Raw genomic sequence first — 17560 nt, forward strand, 5'->3', positions numbered from 1 at the left:
TGAAGCTGAACCCATCTGAGACATGCCTTGCAAAATCTGAAATAAAGGCCAGGAGGGAAAAAGTTCAAGAACTCTGTGTGTCAAAGATGCTGGAACTAATAGTGAAAGAAGCAGAATTGGAAAAAGCACAGAATCATTAGTCACAGCAGGCAATTAGGCAAGACAGAACTTGGGAGAAGCTTGGATCAACAACAAAGAGCAATCTAATCTCTTAGCCAGTCTCATTGCCATTATTCGTCTTACCCTGTGAGGACAGAATTTGAATAAATCAGAGATTGACAGTAGCCCAAAGACCAGAACAGCTGTTCCCAGAAAATTAGCAAGGTTGGCTGAAGCGTATTTGGCAGTATCAGAGCCTTTTCATTTAAAAGACATGTGGGCCAAGCTAAGAACTTTGCAGTAATTCTGATGTTTAAAGCATGCCTGTTTCTCCCTTGGGGCTTAGGATCCAGACTAACCTTAGGAAGAGAATACATAAAGGGAAATTTGGGGTAAAAAGAAAACAAATTATTTTTGTAAGTATTTCTTGAGAGAACAGGTTACCTACTACAGAAGTCAGTTTTTACTATGAGCGTTTTTGATTGCAAATCCGTGTGGCATTTTTCTTTAGGAAAAGATCTGATTCTAAGCTAGTGTACTGAAAATCAACTACATTTTAGCTAATTATGCAGGCAGACAAAAACAAGAAGATAGTCTTTAGATCTGTGCACTTCCTCAGCATATGTTAAGTTCATTTGGAAATGAAACTAATACACTACAAATATGGAGACAGAAATTAGTAGTAAGGGTGAATGATAGAGAATGTGATCTAGTTAAAGCCTGGTAGGGTTTATTTCTAAGGGAAAGAGGGAGGTAGGGAAGTGGCACAATCTCTCTTAAGGACTGACAACAGCTCTGACAAAGTCAAGAGGGCAAGCATATGCTGAACTGAAAACAGCCTAGTGCACACACTCAAAGTTTGATGATCGTACTTACTCTACAATTAACAGCAGATAGTTTATATGTTGCTAAAATCATGGGAAGTCTGGAACCAGGAATAAATTATTTCAGTAAGATAATGCTGAATTTGGAATTTGGACAAGTGGGAGGAACAGTTAAGTAAACAAGCACAGCAGAAAGATAGAAATCTTAAAAAGAAAAGGCTTTGAAGAAGTAGAAACCTATCTTCAAAAACACTTGATTATAATTTGTAACAGATGCCTCAAATCTCACACAGCATCAATACATAAATGAAATTAAGAGATGCTGTTCGCAGAGGTCAGGCCGACGTTATGACCAACTTGACTGCAGTGGAGATCAGTAAGAGGGAGTGCTGCGGCACAAGCCTCAGGAGGAACTTCTCCAAGCATAGAAGAGTTACTGCTCCAGCATTGTAAAGTTAAAAGCCAGGTCCTTGAGTTTTATTTGCAGTAGTTCAAGCCTTAACACATGGGAATAGGGCCATTAACTAAAACCCTAAGCTTGAAAAATGCCATCCATTTTAGGGCCATGGGAGGAAGTGGCATGTTCAGTGCAGGAGGCTTCCCTAAACTTACTTCAAATGTTACTGTTCACATCAGAGAACCTGGTTTATTTTCTGGTGGTAAAGATCACAATCACTCTGGAAATCTGCCAAAAGCTCAGTTTAGACACAGGTTTCACCAAAAGACTAAAATCCAAGCATTTCCTTACATGCGAAATTTTGCAAGCTGTGTTGTTTCACGTCAGCCCTTCAAGAAGTTGCAACTGGGCCGTTACCTTACCTTTGTTTTCTGTGCGGTCAGAAGCACTGGAAATCCCCACAGAGAGACACTCATCCCCACTCATACAAGTCAGCCCACAGCAAAACCTAGGGTCAAGCACCAGTCAGGGTTTTTACTGGTCTTCACGTTTCACTGCAGTTTATCCCCAGTTTCCAGGCACTGTGCTATTATTTTGTACTTCGCTTTCCTTTTCAGTATTGAGCAATAATAAAAACACACTGTGAAACAGTTTCATCTGCAAAAACTGAATCACAGTTATCAAATGCAAGATTTCTACAGCTCTAGGGTGACAATTTCAGACTCAGATGTAACGGTTAGAAAATATTTTTTGATGATAAAGTGAACTACTATGAACATATACTCTGCACTTGCTGTTGTTACTGTAATACAAATTAATTACATGCCTAGTGCAAACTTTTAAAATTAAGTTCTAAGGCATTTGATCTACTTACTTTGCCATCCGTTTTAAGAATGCGTGAAAAAATTTTAAAAAAAGTCATTAAATGAATACTCGAGCAGAGAACTCAACAGCACATCAGTCTAGGTATATAAGTAGCTATGTTTTAGCAACATGAAAGGTATTTCAGACAGTTAACTTTGAAAACTTTGCTTCAATTTCACCACCGTAACACTTTTAGAAGGGGAAGGGTTAAGAATTGGCAAACAAAAATTAAAAAAACCACCTTGCTGCACTGTCTGCCCTACCCCTTTTCTGTGTATAAGCCCTTCATAATTTCCAGTGTCTGAGGAAGTATTTGCTGCTTTTTCATATAGGTGTCATTTTCTCTGCTTTCAGCACTTTGAGCAAAATGGTACTGCCCAGGGAGTAACAGCCCAGGTACCATCCAGGTAGTTTCTGCTAGCAAAATGGATTTTCTGACCTATGTCAAGTCAGGCAGACTTGCACAAACCATTCATTTAATACCCAGGTGGTTTTGCCTCAAGATTTTCCACAAGGTAAAGTTTCAGCAGCTGTAGATAGCATTAAAAACGTAAAGCACTGCAGCTGCTTGTAAACTTCTACCACAGTCTAATTGTAATCCCTGAATCACTGCTACAAATTCTGTTTTAGGTTAAAATAAATAAATAAAACCAGACTTAAAGAACTGGAGTATGCAGCCACCTATTCAGAGCAGCATGCTAATGCGCCTGGGTGAACTGTACCAAATTAAGCATTTGCCATATACACATCAAATCCTGATAGAGATGCAGCTTTCAAGAAAGCTTGGAGATAAAAAGCAAGACATTACGGATTAAGTAGAGCTCACTGACAAAGGCTGGGGTGGGGGAGGATGGCAGGAACAGGCCAAGCTAGTTCCTTTTGCCAAATGCTGCAGCTTGCAGAGCTGTGTAGAGGGTTCACAAACCACCGAATGAAGCCATATAGTGAACTATGCAGAAGTGCTACCCCATTATTAATTGGTTTTTCCTCATTTTTTACAGTTTTTGAAGGGTAACATTAAAACACAGCTTTCTTATGAATTACTTAGAGAAACACTTCAAGACGGAGGTGAGCTGGGTAAAGCTGACAGCGCATTTGAAATCCACTGAAGATAACTGACGGGTACTCTAGCATGGTGACAAAAAGTCTTATTTACGAATTCCTGTAACCTTGACATAGAACTGCTACCAGAGGCTTATCCACAGTGACGGGAAGTTTAGGTCTGGGAAAAACTCCCCTGTATTCTCCAATATACACCGAAACTCTCTCCACAGCTCAGAACATGCAGCAGATTAAAAAAAAAAAAAAATTAAATTAAAAAAGTGGCATCTGGTTTTAACGCGTGCTATCCAGCTTGCAGCTTTGGCTTGTACTGAATGCTACTGAACTAAACATCCCAAATTTCAGAAAACCAAGATCATATTGGAAGCTGTCATCCAGGGGGCAGGGATTAATTTTTAAAGACTGTAATCTGGGTGCAGAAAGATTATATTTTAAGTCAGAGACCAAAATTAGCATAGAAGAAGGTCAGTCAATCTTTAATATGGGAAACTACCACCAGCACAACCCTGTACTTGAATGAAAGTTAAATTTAAGGCTGGACACTGTTTGAGTTGTAGAAGTCTAAATCACTGTTGCTGACAAGCTAGGAAAATAAGTAGTAAATGAAGCAATCAGGAGGGAAACAGATTGGAAAAGTGGGGAAAGAAAGAATCTTTAAATTGAGGTAAACATCTTTGCAGTTTTCTGAAAATAGTGTACAAAGTAGGTAGCCCTCGGATAATGTAGGTTTTTTGGTTTTGTTTATTGGTGGTTGGTTTGGTTTTGCTTTAAAGTAGGGGCAGACCAAGAAAATCAGACCTTTCTGAAATGCCAACAAAGAAAGTTACTTCAAACACCAAGTAATTCATACTGAAGAACGCATAACATACTCCTCCAAAAACCTGATGCCTTTGTTAAATTACGGGTCTGTGAACCATGCGAAAGCTGGAAGTATCTTAGCCCACTGGCAGCGAGGTGATGCACAGCCTATGCAGGCTGACGTAGGGCACAGCATTGCCTTCACAGAATGGAATTTAAAAGCAGATTGGGAAAATGGCTGACTTGCCTATGAGGTGGAAATGCAATTCATAACTGTCCACATTTCCCAGCATGAACAGAATTTATTTAGCTAGTCTCTGAGCAAGTCCAAAAAAAGATTTTGCAATTGCAACCCATTAAGAATAATTAAATTAAGTACTAGCAAGCTAGAACTAAGGACTGGCAGAAAAACAAAAAAAAAAGTGCTTCCAGTTTGAGTTTGCTTACTCCTACCAGCTAACGAGGCTACTACATGAAGTTTTAAAATAAAATCAAGAAAACTGGAGAGCATATTTTAGCATGCTGTCCAGAAATCACTCCTGCTCTCCGGAGAGCGCAAGGTACTGCTTTTTGCTCCTTCACTTGTTAGGCCAGTCTAGCAGGAAGATGACTGGAAGAGACAGAAATGAGATCGTCATCTCCACTGAGGGGACAACACACACAACAAACACGTTGAAGCAGCTCTGGTAAGCAGTTTCTGCTGAAATTAGAAAAAGTGACAACTGTGTTCCAAATCATTACCCAGCTAATCAGCCATCACACTGAGGGATTAATTATTAGAAGTTTACAGGTTGTAGCTCTCACGGGAAAGACAAGAAAAACAAAGTGCACATGTAGTCACTTTGAAAACTGGGCTGGTGGGGTTAGCAACAACAAGAATTTCTGGGGAAAAAGAGCATAAAGTTGTGATTATGCTCCAGAGACTCAGACACCACTCCAAAACCATCACATATCTGTAGGCAGGAGTGGGAAATACAGCTTCTTAATCATAGCCAACGTTTAGGAGTTAGTACCAGTGTATGACTCCAGGCTGAGACATTACTGATTCAGAGTTGCGTATCTGCAAAGAGAAAAAGTTTAAATATTAATGCTGAATTGCAAAAGAAGGTAGGCTAAGCTGGGAGGTCAAGTAAAACCTAAGCAAATGATACATGGAAGCAAATACCCACCCAAGTGAAATCCCTCTCCTGAAAGATGACACATGCTGAAAGTAAGAAGTTACTTTGGGATCTCAAAGACCCCAGCGTGAAGGAAAACTCCTTTTATACGCACCTAGTCATACTATAAAAGCTGCCATGGATTCTGTAATACCTCTTTTCCTTGTACCCTTCTAGTCCCCCCCATAATCGCATAAGTTCAAATGGTGAATACTTCCTGTTTTGTGGTGACATCAGCTGATCTCTGGAAACGGCCTGAGCAACACCCGATTCCAGAAGCTGAAGAGCTGAACTACAACTAAGCAGCAAAGCTGCAGCTTTACAGAGGCGCTCCTCCTTCACAGGGGTAACTGGCTCTTTCCCTGGGGCTCAGGGGAGACTTTTTGACAAATTTTCTCAAAAGGATAGCTTATTCAAACCATTCAGATACCAATCAAAAACTTTTAAAACGATGCAATGGGCTTAATTTACCTAAGCCCTCTGCTGACATATGATGTAGGTGGTAAAATTTACCAATGAGCGTACAAGAACACTTACCTACTGGTATATATGGGATACACCACAACATGCACGCAGTTTGAAATGTTTTAAGCATGTTACAACAGTAATAATTACTTGCAGGCTACAATTACTAGTCCTAACTGGGCTGATTTCTTAATGGGGAGAAAAATATTTTGGTGTCTCTTACATTTTAAGCATTTATTGATTATCAAAAGTCACACAGGTAAAGTTTTCCCAACTGCATCTCTCATTCGCTGCACAGGAAAAACCTGTATGAATGCGGTCAGCTGCACACTGCAAGGTAAGGCTCTGTTCAGCAGAAAAAAAGAATATAAAATCTTTTGAGGAAGAATTAGTAAGACACTCAGTCTCAACTTTTCCTAATTCTCACCTTTTTTTTAACTTGATGTGCCTTATGCTTAAGTTATGTTTATACTGAGCTTATTCTAGTCCTTACAAGAACATAACATAGTCTAAAACCCAAAGTATTATTTTCTGCACACCTTTCCACCTATTTCTTAGCTTGACTATAGCCTTTACATATAGAAGTGCACAGCAGAAGGAAGTTCTACACAAATTTTTCAAAATGTGCTGTTGATGCCAGAATTCAAGAATGCATCATCCATGTCACAGTCCTTACAGAAATTAATCTTCAGTTGTCTTACAGAAGTCACCATGGAGGAAGCCATCATAGCCAGAATAACACCAACACTTAAAGGTGTTTAATGCTGCTGGGTTTGCATACCGAGTTACATGTAAGGGTGCCGCAGCAGGCCCTGATGTCTGAAAAAGAAGTGCCAATGTTCTAGTAAGATAACTGTAGCCCTAAGATATGGCCATTAAATTATGAGGATACTTTTATGTCTCTGATTTTTATGCAAAATGGGTCTGCAGTATTTATGTGATTTTATAACCTACTATATTAAAGAAACAATTTTTCAATTTATCTTCTATGTGCATCTCAAATAATGAAAGGCAGGTGTCATGTCAGAGATCTGTATAAAGGAATGGTTTTGTTGTACCAAGATGCCTTTAAGTGATGAATATTCAGTCAGTGCAGAAGTCACTGAAAGAAGTGATACAAAACTGCAAAATTGCAAATTAACAGCTACTATCAGATTACTGTAGCCAAAGATGCTACAGTAGGCAGACAGCATATGGTGAAACACCAAAGGTCTGTGGAGAAGCTAATTCGTAAAGTGGGATATATAAATGTTTAACAAGGTACAAACTTAGCATTCCCATGAGGATGAAGATAAAACAACCACTTACATTACTATGCAACCACACAGATTAAAGTCAAGGGTACTGCTTCAACAAAGCATCACCATGTAAATACTGCATAAAAATAAAAAAAATTTAGAAAGTTCTAAAATATTTGTGCAGTGGATGGAATTGTCCTGGGAGATGGAGACTTTTCATTTCTAGGCTACCACTTTAAACTATTTTTGGGTTCCAAAACCAAATTATGTATCTGTCCACTGGCATAATTATTAAGAAACCCTCAGTAACAAAGGCAGGAAGAGGTGTTCTGGGGGCTATTTTGTACAACAGTTCACAAAAAGAAAAAAAAAAAAAAGAGCTGGAAAACTGCAGCTGGTTACAGAACCAGTTGTGTGTGTCCATGGAAAATTGCTATGTGATATTTCTGTTCTGGTAAGAGTACAACAAAGTAACAACTGAAGTAAACTCCATTTTAATAGATTGACATGCTGTAATGCACTGCCTAATGCACTGCCCCTTCGGGCGCAGGCATGCTCCGTCTGCTGCACACACCTGTGCCGCTCCAGCTGAGCTCTGAAGGCATGGAACCAGGTTAGCCAACCAGACCACCACAGGGCATCACTGGGGATGCAATTAATCTGAAAAATCTCACCCAAGAATGACTTAGGAAGCCAGTCCCAGCGAAAAACCTTCCTCATTTCCCTGGGTAAATCAGTCTCCAACAGACAAGCTCCTCTTCCCAGGGTCGAACTGGGCACACCCTTGGGGTATGGGGACTTTTGAGCCCCGCTCCCGAGACCCGTGCTGCACCAGTACTTGGTGACACCAGTACAGCCAACCCTCAACATCTGGGCACAGCCTCGGGCAATGTCTGGTTCAGACATAACTCTGCAGACGCTCTGTCCAGACTTTACTCTGTGTGCTGCAGTGACTAGTGAAGAGCGGTGCATCATGTTTTCCCCACCCTTCTGCATGTCTTTCAGTGCAACTTCAAGCTTCGCCAGAGAGAAAAACTGTAGTGAATCGTGTCCAATTCTGACTCTTGCAAGCTGTGGATCTTTTCCATGTGGGAAGCCTTCTGGCACCGTCTTCAGAATAGCATAACCACAGGGAACAGGCATTGTACATGGGCATTAACACCCATCTTCATATCCCCATGAAATAAGTCTTTTGAAAAGGATTTCTGAGTTTGCAGAACTATCATGTTCACTTCCAGGATTAATTTAATGAGACTGAAAATTAAGAAACCATTATGGAAAAGCTCCAGCTTCAGACAGACTAAGGGAGGACGTTAAGACTTACTGACACCATGGACACAGGGAGTCTGACTGCAGGCCAGAAACACAAATAAAGCATAATGTTTTACACTGTTCCTGATTATAAATGGATTTAAATCGTTGCTCAGCACACTCGGGACATTCTAGTATGTCACTCATCTGTAAAGTTAAGATCAAGAATAAACTAGTCTAGGTGGTGGAGCAGGTAGCAGTAAAACATTTTTAAGCAGAACGAGAACTGCTAGAAAAGGTTTTTCCATTATATCCAATGCAACAGACCAGACCAGAGAAATAATAAAGCAGGTGCATACATCACTAACTCACCACCTCTCCCCTGCACCAAATGGTGCAGTATTTTGTTCAACTTATTTGAAGCCTGCCTCAAATGTCTTTAAAGGATTTAAAGTCTGTAATGGGAGAGAAAAGTTCTATTAGACAAATTCTACAGGAAACCTAGCATTTGCTCGAGTGTGTATCTAGCAGACACATCTTTGAAAAAATGTGAAGATGTGACACAGTTCAGGGGAGTAGAGAGGAACTGGGAGGCAGTTTGTGAAGGATTTATTCTGTCCTTTTCACGAAGGGCAGGAGTACTCCATTCTTGAAAAGCTCATTTTAAAAAAAAAACACCATCACACAATAGGTGACAAAAGTGGCTGTTGGTGCTGTACCCACTTTAAGGTTGTTGCAATGAGCCTGCTACAAGGTTGTAAAGTATTATCCTTGGGTGAGCTTTCAGGTCAAAACATGTGGGATGACTAAGAAATGAGTAACAGAACTCACCTACTCCTGCTGAGTTTCCAGACAGCTTGAAACGGACATTTACAATTTTTAAAAAACAAGGAAGACATTCAGTAATTCTCATAAAAATAACATTAGAAACTTAATTAAAAATGAGCTCCAGGTTTTTGCCTGAATGATGTGGCAGTCTATTTATTTGCATCACACATTTGCTGATACCTTAACCTTTACAAAGAAGACCAGGTATGGCATTTAACTCTTGTCAGTCCCATTTAACCCTTCTGCCCCTTGCAAACACGTTTTACCTTATATTCATCGCTGAGGGAAATAAGATTCCATTACAGGTACGTTTGTATAAATATCAACAGATATTTGAGGAATGTGAACAAATTCCCTCCTAGTAAAAGCATTTGCTTAGCCCCATCCCCACCTCCCCCACAAAAGAGTCATATATCCTCCCATGCAGATCCCAGAAAGATACAGAAGACCTGCATCAGTTTGGTAGGCTGGTTTGCATTTGTCAGGTTTTCTAAAAAGATCAATGGAATGAAGTTGTAATTCTGGGTAAGAGAAGAGTGTGACGGATGTATCAGCCAAATGTCATCTCATAAAGGCAGTAAATCCCCCACCCATTAACACTAAGTCCAGTCCTTCACTGCTTTCTGAGAGAAGTCAGAAATGCCTCCACAGCTCACTCATTTTGCCTGTGCCTGAGCCATCACTGCATCTCTTGGATGTCTGATTCTTGTTACAGCTTCCACTATTCATCCCCACAACCTCAGGATTGAATTCCACAGTCGAACCTTAGGACTCCGCTCCATCTTTTAAGTCTCAATGCCAAGGCAATTTCAATTACTTTTAAAAACCAGCACGAGTGCCATGTTAAATCAGATATTGCAGATGAAAAAAGTAATTTTAAAATAAATTCCAGATCTGTAGCACTATTATCAGGCTGTTTAAATCCTTTGTGCTATTTATGCTATTATTACAATTTTTTTCATGGTGAACAACAGAAAGTTTCTGAATTGTGTATAGCAACAGTGAACAAATTACGGCTGAAAGGTCTTTTCTAAACTACATGATTCTACAATTCTGTTCTTTTTAGACCTACTGTAATATAAAGATTAATGCATTTTGATCTGAGTGTATGTAACACTAATACACACTTACTAGAGACAGACCAATATGAAACAATACTACTTAGTAATCCGTATCTGTAATCTGTTCTTTTAAGGAAAAAGGTTACATCTGAAGACCTGTTTAGATCCATTAAATCTCACTCATCTTAAACAGGAAACTACTATCTGAACAAAAGCTGACAAATGCTGGAATTGTATAGAAAAAATAGCTTTGTCCTTTTCCTGTACACATCAGATAATATATTCTTCATAATTTGTCATTACTGCAAGTACTTTAATAAGTTAGGGCTAAAAGGGAGTAACTGGCCTGGTCCAGAACAGACACTAAATTAAAATCCAACAGAAGTGTATTTTTTAAGTGGCATACATACTGGCAGTGAAAATATTTAAACAGCCTTATGCAACCACGACTCAGTGAACTCCTTCAGCATGCAAGTGAGTCTATTAAAATCAATTGACTATTAATACGCTAAAGTAGGCTGCTAAATCAGAGCCTGCATTTTACAGTACAGTATTCACAGTGCCAGATTCTTGGTAACAGCATGCTGACAATACATCCTAAAATAGTCTTTCTCTTTGTCTCTCTCTCCTTTTTTTTAAGACAGCAAAAAAGGAAGACATGGGGACATATCTAAACCTCTAATGCAGAAAATGCTTGTTTATACAGGTGTCCTCCAACTTACCTGTGGCTTGACAGAAGAGGTGAAAGGGTCCCCGGACACTAACATGCTGTGCCTGGTCACTTAGGAAAGGTGGCAACAACATGACCTTTACAGGGTCTGTGCTAGACCAAACATCAGGCTGGGTACTGGTGGGTGAAGGAGGTGAATCACTTCCCACACAGGACAAAAAGGAGGTACCAGTAGGAGGGAAAGGTATAGGAGATGAGGCTGTGTGACAGAAGAGGACAGAAAAGAAAAAAAGAAAGGGTACTAAGGAAAAAAGTTGTAAGAAATACATCACACACTGAATAAATAATGCAAAAAGACAAATGAATTTTAGGAGGGTATTAATAGGAAGTGTCCCTAGGACCCTAGAGAAGAGTGCTTTCCTCCTTCACCCACGTTTCTTATTCCATCCTTCCAATCCCACTCCCCTGGGTTATAGCCCACTCAACTAAAGCTAAGAAAATCAGCTGCAGATAGCAAAAGTTTTCATTTTTCCCCCTTAAAAGAAACCAAAAGGAGCACTAGGTACCTGAAATACAGAAAGCAGTGTCATTGTCTCAAGTTTCATAAAAGTCAAGATATAATACAATTTATTTTAATATTTATTCTGTTATATGTACATAATTAAAAATAGAAAAATAAAACCAAACTGAATCTTATAAAATATAAACTGTTTACACTAAGATGGTCTAAATTATGTTCGCATGAAAGTTCAACACAGAAAAGCAGCCCAGGCATACTGCTATTTACTGTTCAAATGTATTCTACTTCTAGCAGTATTTACAGAAAGATGCAGTGAGAGGAACAATTCTTCAGGACTGTACCGCACAAAATGCTTTTACAGACAAACAGTGCTGCTGTGAACCAGGCTGAGAAATGCATGCTGTCACGTTTGCAGGCATGATTCACATAAACAGTTCAAATGATTGATTGAGCAGCTCCAGTTTCAGTCTCCAGTTGCACAGGAGATTGCAAGGTGTCATCCAGAAAGGGTGACGCTGCAAAGATTTGTCAAAAAGAAGCTGAGTTATTTCTGAATCTGAAAAAAAAAAAAAAAAAATCGGCAATGTTTTCTCATCAGGCTGTATCTTAACAGTCCATTCCAGCACGTCACTAGCTGAATTATTGTAGTTAATTCTTCTCAACTCCTGTTTCACTTCCACAGTGCAAAAAACTTCTCTCTGTGTCACTGCTAACTGACAGCTGCTTGCCTGTACTGTTTCACTTTAACAAAAGATCCAGTTTTGTATAGAAAATAGAATGTGACTACGTCCAGCTTGCTGGTTAAGGGTGGGAGTGGGAGGCAGAAGGGGGGAGACAGGAAGGAAACGGGGGGAGCGAGGAAAAGTATTCCTAAATCTATTATTTCCTTCCTCCTCCGCCACTTCATGTTTTGTACTGATATTTGTCGTACCTAAATTTCTAGAAAGCAGCAAAGAAAAAAAGCCTTTAAACAAGATTATCCCTGAGTCTTACACAAATCAAGCCAATGCTATATCCCCATTATACCTTAATGTTTAAGATACTTAAAGAGCAGTTAAAAATAACTTCAATTAACTAAAAGAGACCTAGTGTGCCAAAACAGAAAGCATAAAACTAAAAATAATCACAAGAAGCAAAGAAAAAAAATGTCCCAATCTGGACAAAAGTCTATAATTTACCAATCTGATAAAACTAAACTTAATTTCCAATTTGGAATTAAAATGAAACTAGGTCTTTTTTTAATGGCAGCTAAAAATATGTGTAGACTGAAGTACTTTTTAAAGCCAGTTGAGTTAGAAAGTTACTTGTATCCTATGGAAGAACAGGGCTGAAGAACAAGCACGTAACTGTTCACTAGAGTGAAGCGCTTGGTGGGGGGAAAATTGGGAACAAATGGTCATCTGAAACTGGCCATTTAGCAAAAACAAACAAAAGGGACAGTACAACACAAGATGCTATGGTCTGCAGACAAGTACACCGCTTCTCTAATCTGGCGAGATCCGAACACAAATTGGCTTGCTGTACAGCTCAGGCATGTAATCCCCACTATGGCTCAGCTGTCACACCCGCTCTCTGCGCTCAAATAGTCACAGGACTGCAGCTGATTTCCACCACTGAAATGAACGATTGGGTCCTTCAGTCCCCCTCTGCATCTGAGTCGGCATACTTGAGCTCACACTTGACATCGAAGGGCTTGTCCTTGGCCTCTCGGGACACCTGTGAATCCCCAGGCTGCAGCTGGCTGTTCCCATAGTCGGGCTCAGTCTCGTAGCCAGTGTCGTGTGCCGGCTTCAGCTGCTCCCCGCTCTGATGGCTGACACTGCCTTGCTCCACCAGCGTCTCCTTGACACTTTGCTCGCAATCAGAAAAATCTGACTTAGTTTTCTTCTTACCAAGCAGCATGACAGAACGAAATTTCAAGCACTGCCCTGGCAAGTACCCTTTGTAACAGTTGTAAGAGAGCAGGCACAAGAACAGAATAAAAAAGAAGAGGAAGAGGAACATCAACAGGAAGTTATCGTTTGACTTGAGGAACATCGTCTTTTCTGGGACCGTGTCAGGAATGGAATTGAAGTGCTCTGTCTTGGAGGCTGCACTTGTTAGGACAGGGCCAATGGGCTTTGTTACTATCCTTGCTGTCGTGATTGGTACCATAAGAGTGGTCGAGGTGTGAGCAGTAGACCCCTCAGTTGATACAGCTGACACTTTTGGCACACGGCTATTACCTTCTGTTGGTGCAGCTGCTGTGGTGGGGCCTGCTGTGGTATGCTGGATCTTTTTCAGTTCCAAAACATGCTTAGCTAGCACTTGGGAGAATTTCTTATTCTTCACTTTTTCTTCTGACAAACACTGGTAAACACCACTGTCTCCTTCTGATAAATTGAAGATGAGCAGTGCCTTTTCCAGCAGACGGTACTTGGGACTTTCCACTCTCAGCACATCGTCTTTGAACTTCCAAACTACCTGTGCCAGATTGGACTTTTGAGAACACTTGAGTTCTGCTGTGCTCCCATGCTTGAATGTATGCTGTAGGGAATTCTCTCTTACTTTATCTGGAACACCAAAATAAAGGTGCAGAGCATCAGCAATCATTTCCATTAGCTTTAATCCATACAGTTTCACAAGACTGTGCTATAGTCTTATAACAGAAACTTAAAGATCACAGCATTCAGATTAACTCACAAGTCCAAGATGACAGCATGCAAGGATCTCAGTGAAATACCAAGCTACAGCTGCATGCAAGACATTAAGACAGACTAAGAGGTAGGACACCTCAAACTCTAACACATCCTCCACTTCCAGAAAAGATGAGACCTTGCTGATCCACAACTGAGCATGCATCTGAAACCAGTCAGTCAACGTTTGAGGCAAGATGCTGAACTTTGTATCACTTTGTATGCAATTGGTACATTTTAAGTAAATCTGCAACTACAAAACATGGAAGAAGAAACCGAACAAACTGCTGTTACTCAAGTGAAACAAAGTCTTCTAAAAAAGTATCAGCACTTACGGCACACCCACAATGCAACACCATAAATTAATGAAAAAACTAACAAGTAACACCCTCATAGTGGTCCATGTTTCGCTTGAATTAGAAATAAAACTGGAGTAAATCAAACTCTCAAGAGCTTTGTTTACTGCAGCTTAGTCCTGTAACACTACTCTTCTTTAAGATCTCCTTGATCTGGTGGCAGCATCCCATGCTATAAAGCAAGGACCTGTGGTTATGTGCCTTAGAGCACTATGGAGGGTACTTCAGTGGCTCTGTACCACATTCTGAGTTGCCCTTCTCTCTTACCATAAAACCAGCTTTTTTTCATGATCATTTCATTTGATCCAGCAGCAATAACCAAGCACAAGGCTCACAGTAGAATGTCAAATGCTGTATCACACAGAGAAATGATACTAGAAGTACTGCACTAGAAGTACTTATGGTAAATGCTGCTTTCATTTACAAGTCACTGTTGAGGTACCCCCATTCATTTCAGGGGTGTGTGCGCTGCACACTGAAATGTATACAAACACAGACATTTTAAGATAACACGCAGGCTGTAGAGATGCTCAACTATTCAGAAGCAGAATCTCATACCTGTTAAAATAAAGAAGTGGCCAGATAATCAAAAACACAAGCTGAACTGAACACAAGTCTTTCACCTCTCCACCCAGACACGTGAAAGAGCTCTTCAAAGACTAACTCACCAGAACAAGAAGATGCATCTCCACCAATGTTCTGAATCCAGCTCCTGTAAAGGGAAGCCCAAGTATTACAACTTCAAATCTTGTCTCCTACAGCCTGCCCATCCTTTCGTACTAAGATCCGTCTTGACAGAACAGCACAAGCAAACGTAGGTGGATAGGAAGAAGTCTCTATTTTAAAATATTCAGTTAAAAATTGCCAGTTATTGGCAATATTGAGTGTAAATGTAAGGTAATCAAAGACTAGGATTACCTTTCAACTTCACTTTCTTTAAAAATATCAATGCAGGAAGCTTCAAGGGGTTTCCAAGCACAGTAAGGATCCCTTGCTAAAACACAGTCAACACAAGTGGTATACTTGTCACAGAATGCCACTGGAGACTGAACCACACCAGAATTTGAACCAGCATAGAGGTATCTTCGGCCCTAGAAAACAGAAACAAGGCACAACAAAAAAACTCACAGCCAATCACTTTCTCAAAGCTGAATAATCTAATTCATGAAACAATTTAAGAATTACTAAAAGTAGAGTTGAACCTAACATACGTACAGCTGTAACTGAGGCATGAGGGGAGTACACATTTTTATTAGCTTATACTTCTAGAAAGGAAAACTTATCTTGAAAATATTTAGTGATGAAGTGCAAAAAGACAAAATAACAAAAACCTGAAACAGATACAGTTTGTGAAATCGGGAAGTTACCAAGTTTAACTACGGTTTTATCACACAGTTTTTCCACAAATACCAATGCACGGACAATCCTGTAAGGCAAGGCAAGCTTGTGCTGATGACAAGGCTGCAGCAGGTGCACACAAGCCTGAACAGGCAAGGCTTGCTGTATGTGGGACCTGCTCCTGTTAACCCAAAGCAGTCCTACGGCCTTCAGCTCTTCTACCAGTCAGGTCTCTGCAGCCACATCAGCATCAGTCTTGGAAGAGTCGAATGCAGCTGCCTACTTGCTACTCAAAGAGGAACACCAGAGAGTATTCACAGGAAACAGCACTGGCCTGACACCTAGGAAAAGCGGGATATCAACAGAATGGCTATTTCACCCACCGCTGCTGGGGAACCCGAACATGTCTCACTGAGCACAGCAGGAAAAGACCACACTCATCTCAAACGGCCTTCTCATAAAAGGTGGGCAGCTGCATTATTTCACTCATCTGTTTCAAAGCTCAGGGAAACCAACGGATGAAGGTACACTCAAAACTTACATATTATGCAAAGCCTCAAGAAAGGGGTCTGCATTACAACCCAAAGCTAGCAGTGACCTAACCTCTAGTCCTTTTGAGAGGCTGTGCATACAAAGCCAAACAGCACAACCCACCTTGGCAGTGGGCTGGCTTCATCCTGAGCAGAATACCGAGTGGATTTATCGGCACTCTACTATGTTGTCATGGCAAATGAGCTGGATCCAAGCACAAGAGTGGCTTCTCCTGTACTGCAGCTGTACAGATCTCAGTATGTAGAAATGCACTCGGGGGTCATGTCTGCAGTAAGACTGCTCGACTCCAGCAGGATGAATATGGTCACAAAGTAATGGGCAGACATGCAAGGAAGATTTCTAGTAGAGGAACATTGTTCAAAAATCTCATGTTCACGGTGCAGATTTTTGGTCTTGACATCAGAAACTGCCTCAAGAAAACAACTAACAAGGCACTGTAGGGCTGAATTTCGGTTTGGGGGCTCACTATCACTCTTTCACTAAGCATGTAAGGAGGTTTTGCCACAAGAACTCTGAACAAGTTAGTCTTTAATTCAACGATCATGGGGAAGTCTATCTTACAATTAAGCTAATGAGTGATGCAGTCTGACTAACAACAGTCCCTAGAGGAAGCTACAAGACTGAGCACAAATCAGTTTGGATCCATCTCATATATGAAGCATGCAGACAGCTTTCAAGGAAACTCTTGATGCTGGAAGATGAAAGAAAAAAACTGGATCAAACCAGAATCTGCTGGCACTGCTGGAAGATAGACTTTCAAAGAGAATCAGTCCTCAGAGACATATATTCAAGTACAGTCTCTGATTCTAAAATTTAACTTAGGTTAGTGTTGGACTATGCTGCAGTGCCCACAGAAGAAAGTCTGGAGTGTTGGAGACTCCTGACTTTCTAGGAAATGCTTTCCACTTTGCCTGAAAGCTCCCCCACTGCACCAAGCGCTGCTCATCTTGCTACTGCTCTGCTAGCTAGCACCCAACCAACAGAGCAGCACTGCACATGGGCTGTAGTGTCTCAGCATGACTCACAGCTGGTACATCCATGAGTTCAGAGAACACGCAGTGAGCCGAGTAAACCATTTTAAAAAATCCAATCAAATCTTTCAGTCAAGCAGGAGTTACGAGGATCTACTGTAGGCTCATCTGACTGCCCACTACCCTCTGAACAAGGTGAAGGTATATCGGAAGGGTCTGGAGACTACTGCTGTAATGTGTTCAGAAAGAACTCTGACTCCAGAGGGATCTCAAGCCCATCATCAGGGTAACAATTTTATCTTCTTGTGGTTAATCAATTACTATGGGATGCCACTACATGTATCAGTATCACCTCTACAAAGGACTTCCGTGAACTGACTGTGACACCCAAGGAGGCAGAAACTTGTGTTTTGATGCTGGGGTGCAGAAGTAAT

The 17560-nt window shown here is 40.6% G+C and overlaps 1 protein-coding gene across 7 annotated transcripts in view; it reads right to left on the reverse strand.

The window, feature by feature from the left end:
* SEMA4D (semaphorin 4D) overlaps nt 1-17560 on the reverse strand; it is a 112286-nt gene that overhangs the window by 5379 nt on the left and 89347 nt on the right. For 6 of the 7 annotated variants that reach the window (XM_080373033.1, XM_080373028.1, XM_080373031.1 and 3 more), the window contains 3 exons: nt 15184-15356; nt 14934-14977; nt 11325-13786 (listed from right to left, as the gene is read on the reverse strand). In XM_080373033.1, the coding sequence (XP_080229159.1) occupies nt 12870-13786; nt 14934-14977; nt 15184-15356 (1134 nt within the window). In that variant the 3' untranslated portion in view covers nt 11325-12869. Of the gene's footprint in view, nt 1-10766; nt 10974-11324; nt 13787-14933; nt 14978-15183; nt 15357-17560 lie in introns of those variants that run through there. The other variant, XM_080373034.1, reaches the window with a different exon arrangement.

The sequence above is a fragment of the Falco punctatus genome (genome assembly GCF_963210335.1).
Source record: "Falco punctatus genome assembly, chromosome: Z".
NCBI lineage: Eukaryota > Metazoa > Chordata > Aves > Falconiformes > Falconidae > Falco > Falco punctatus.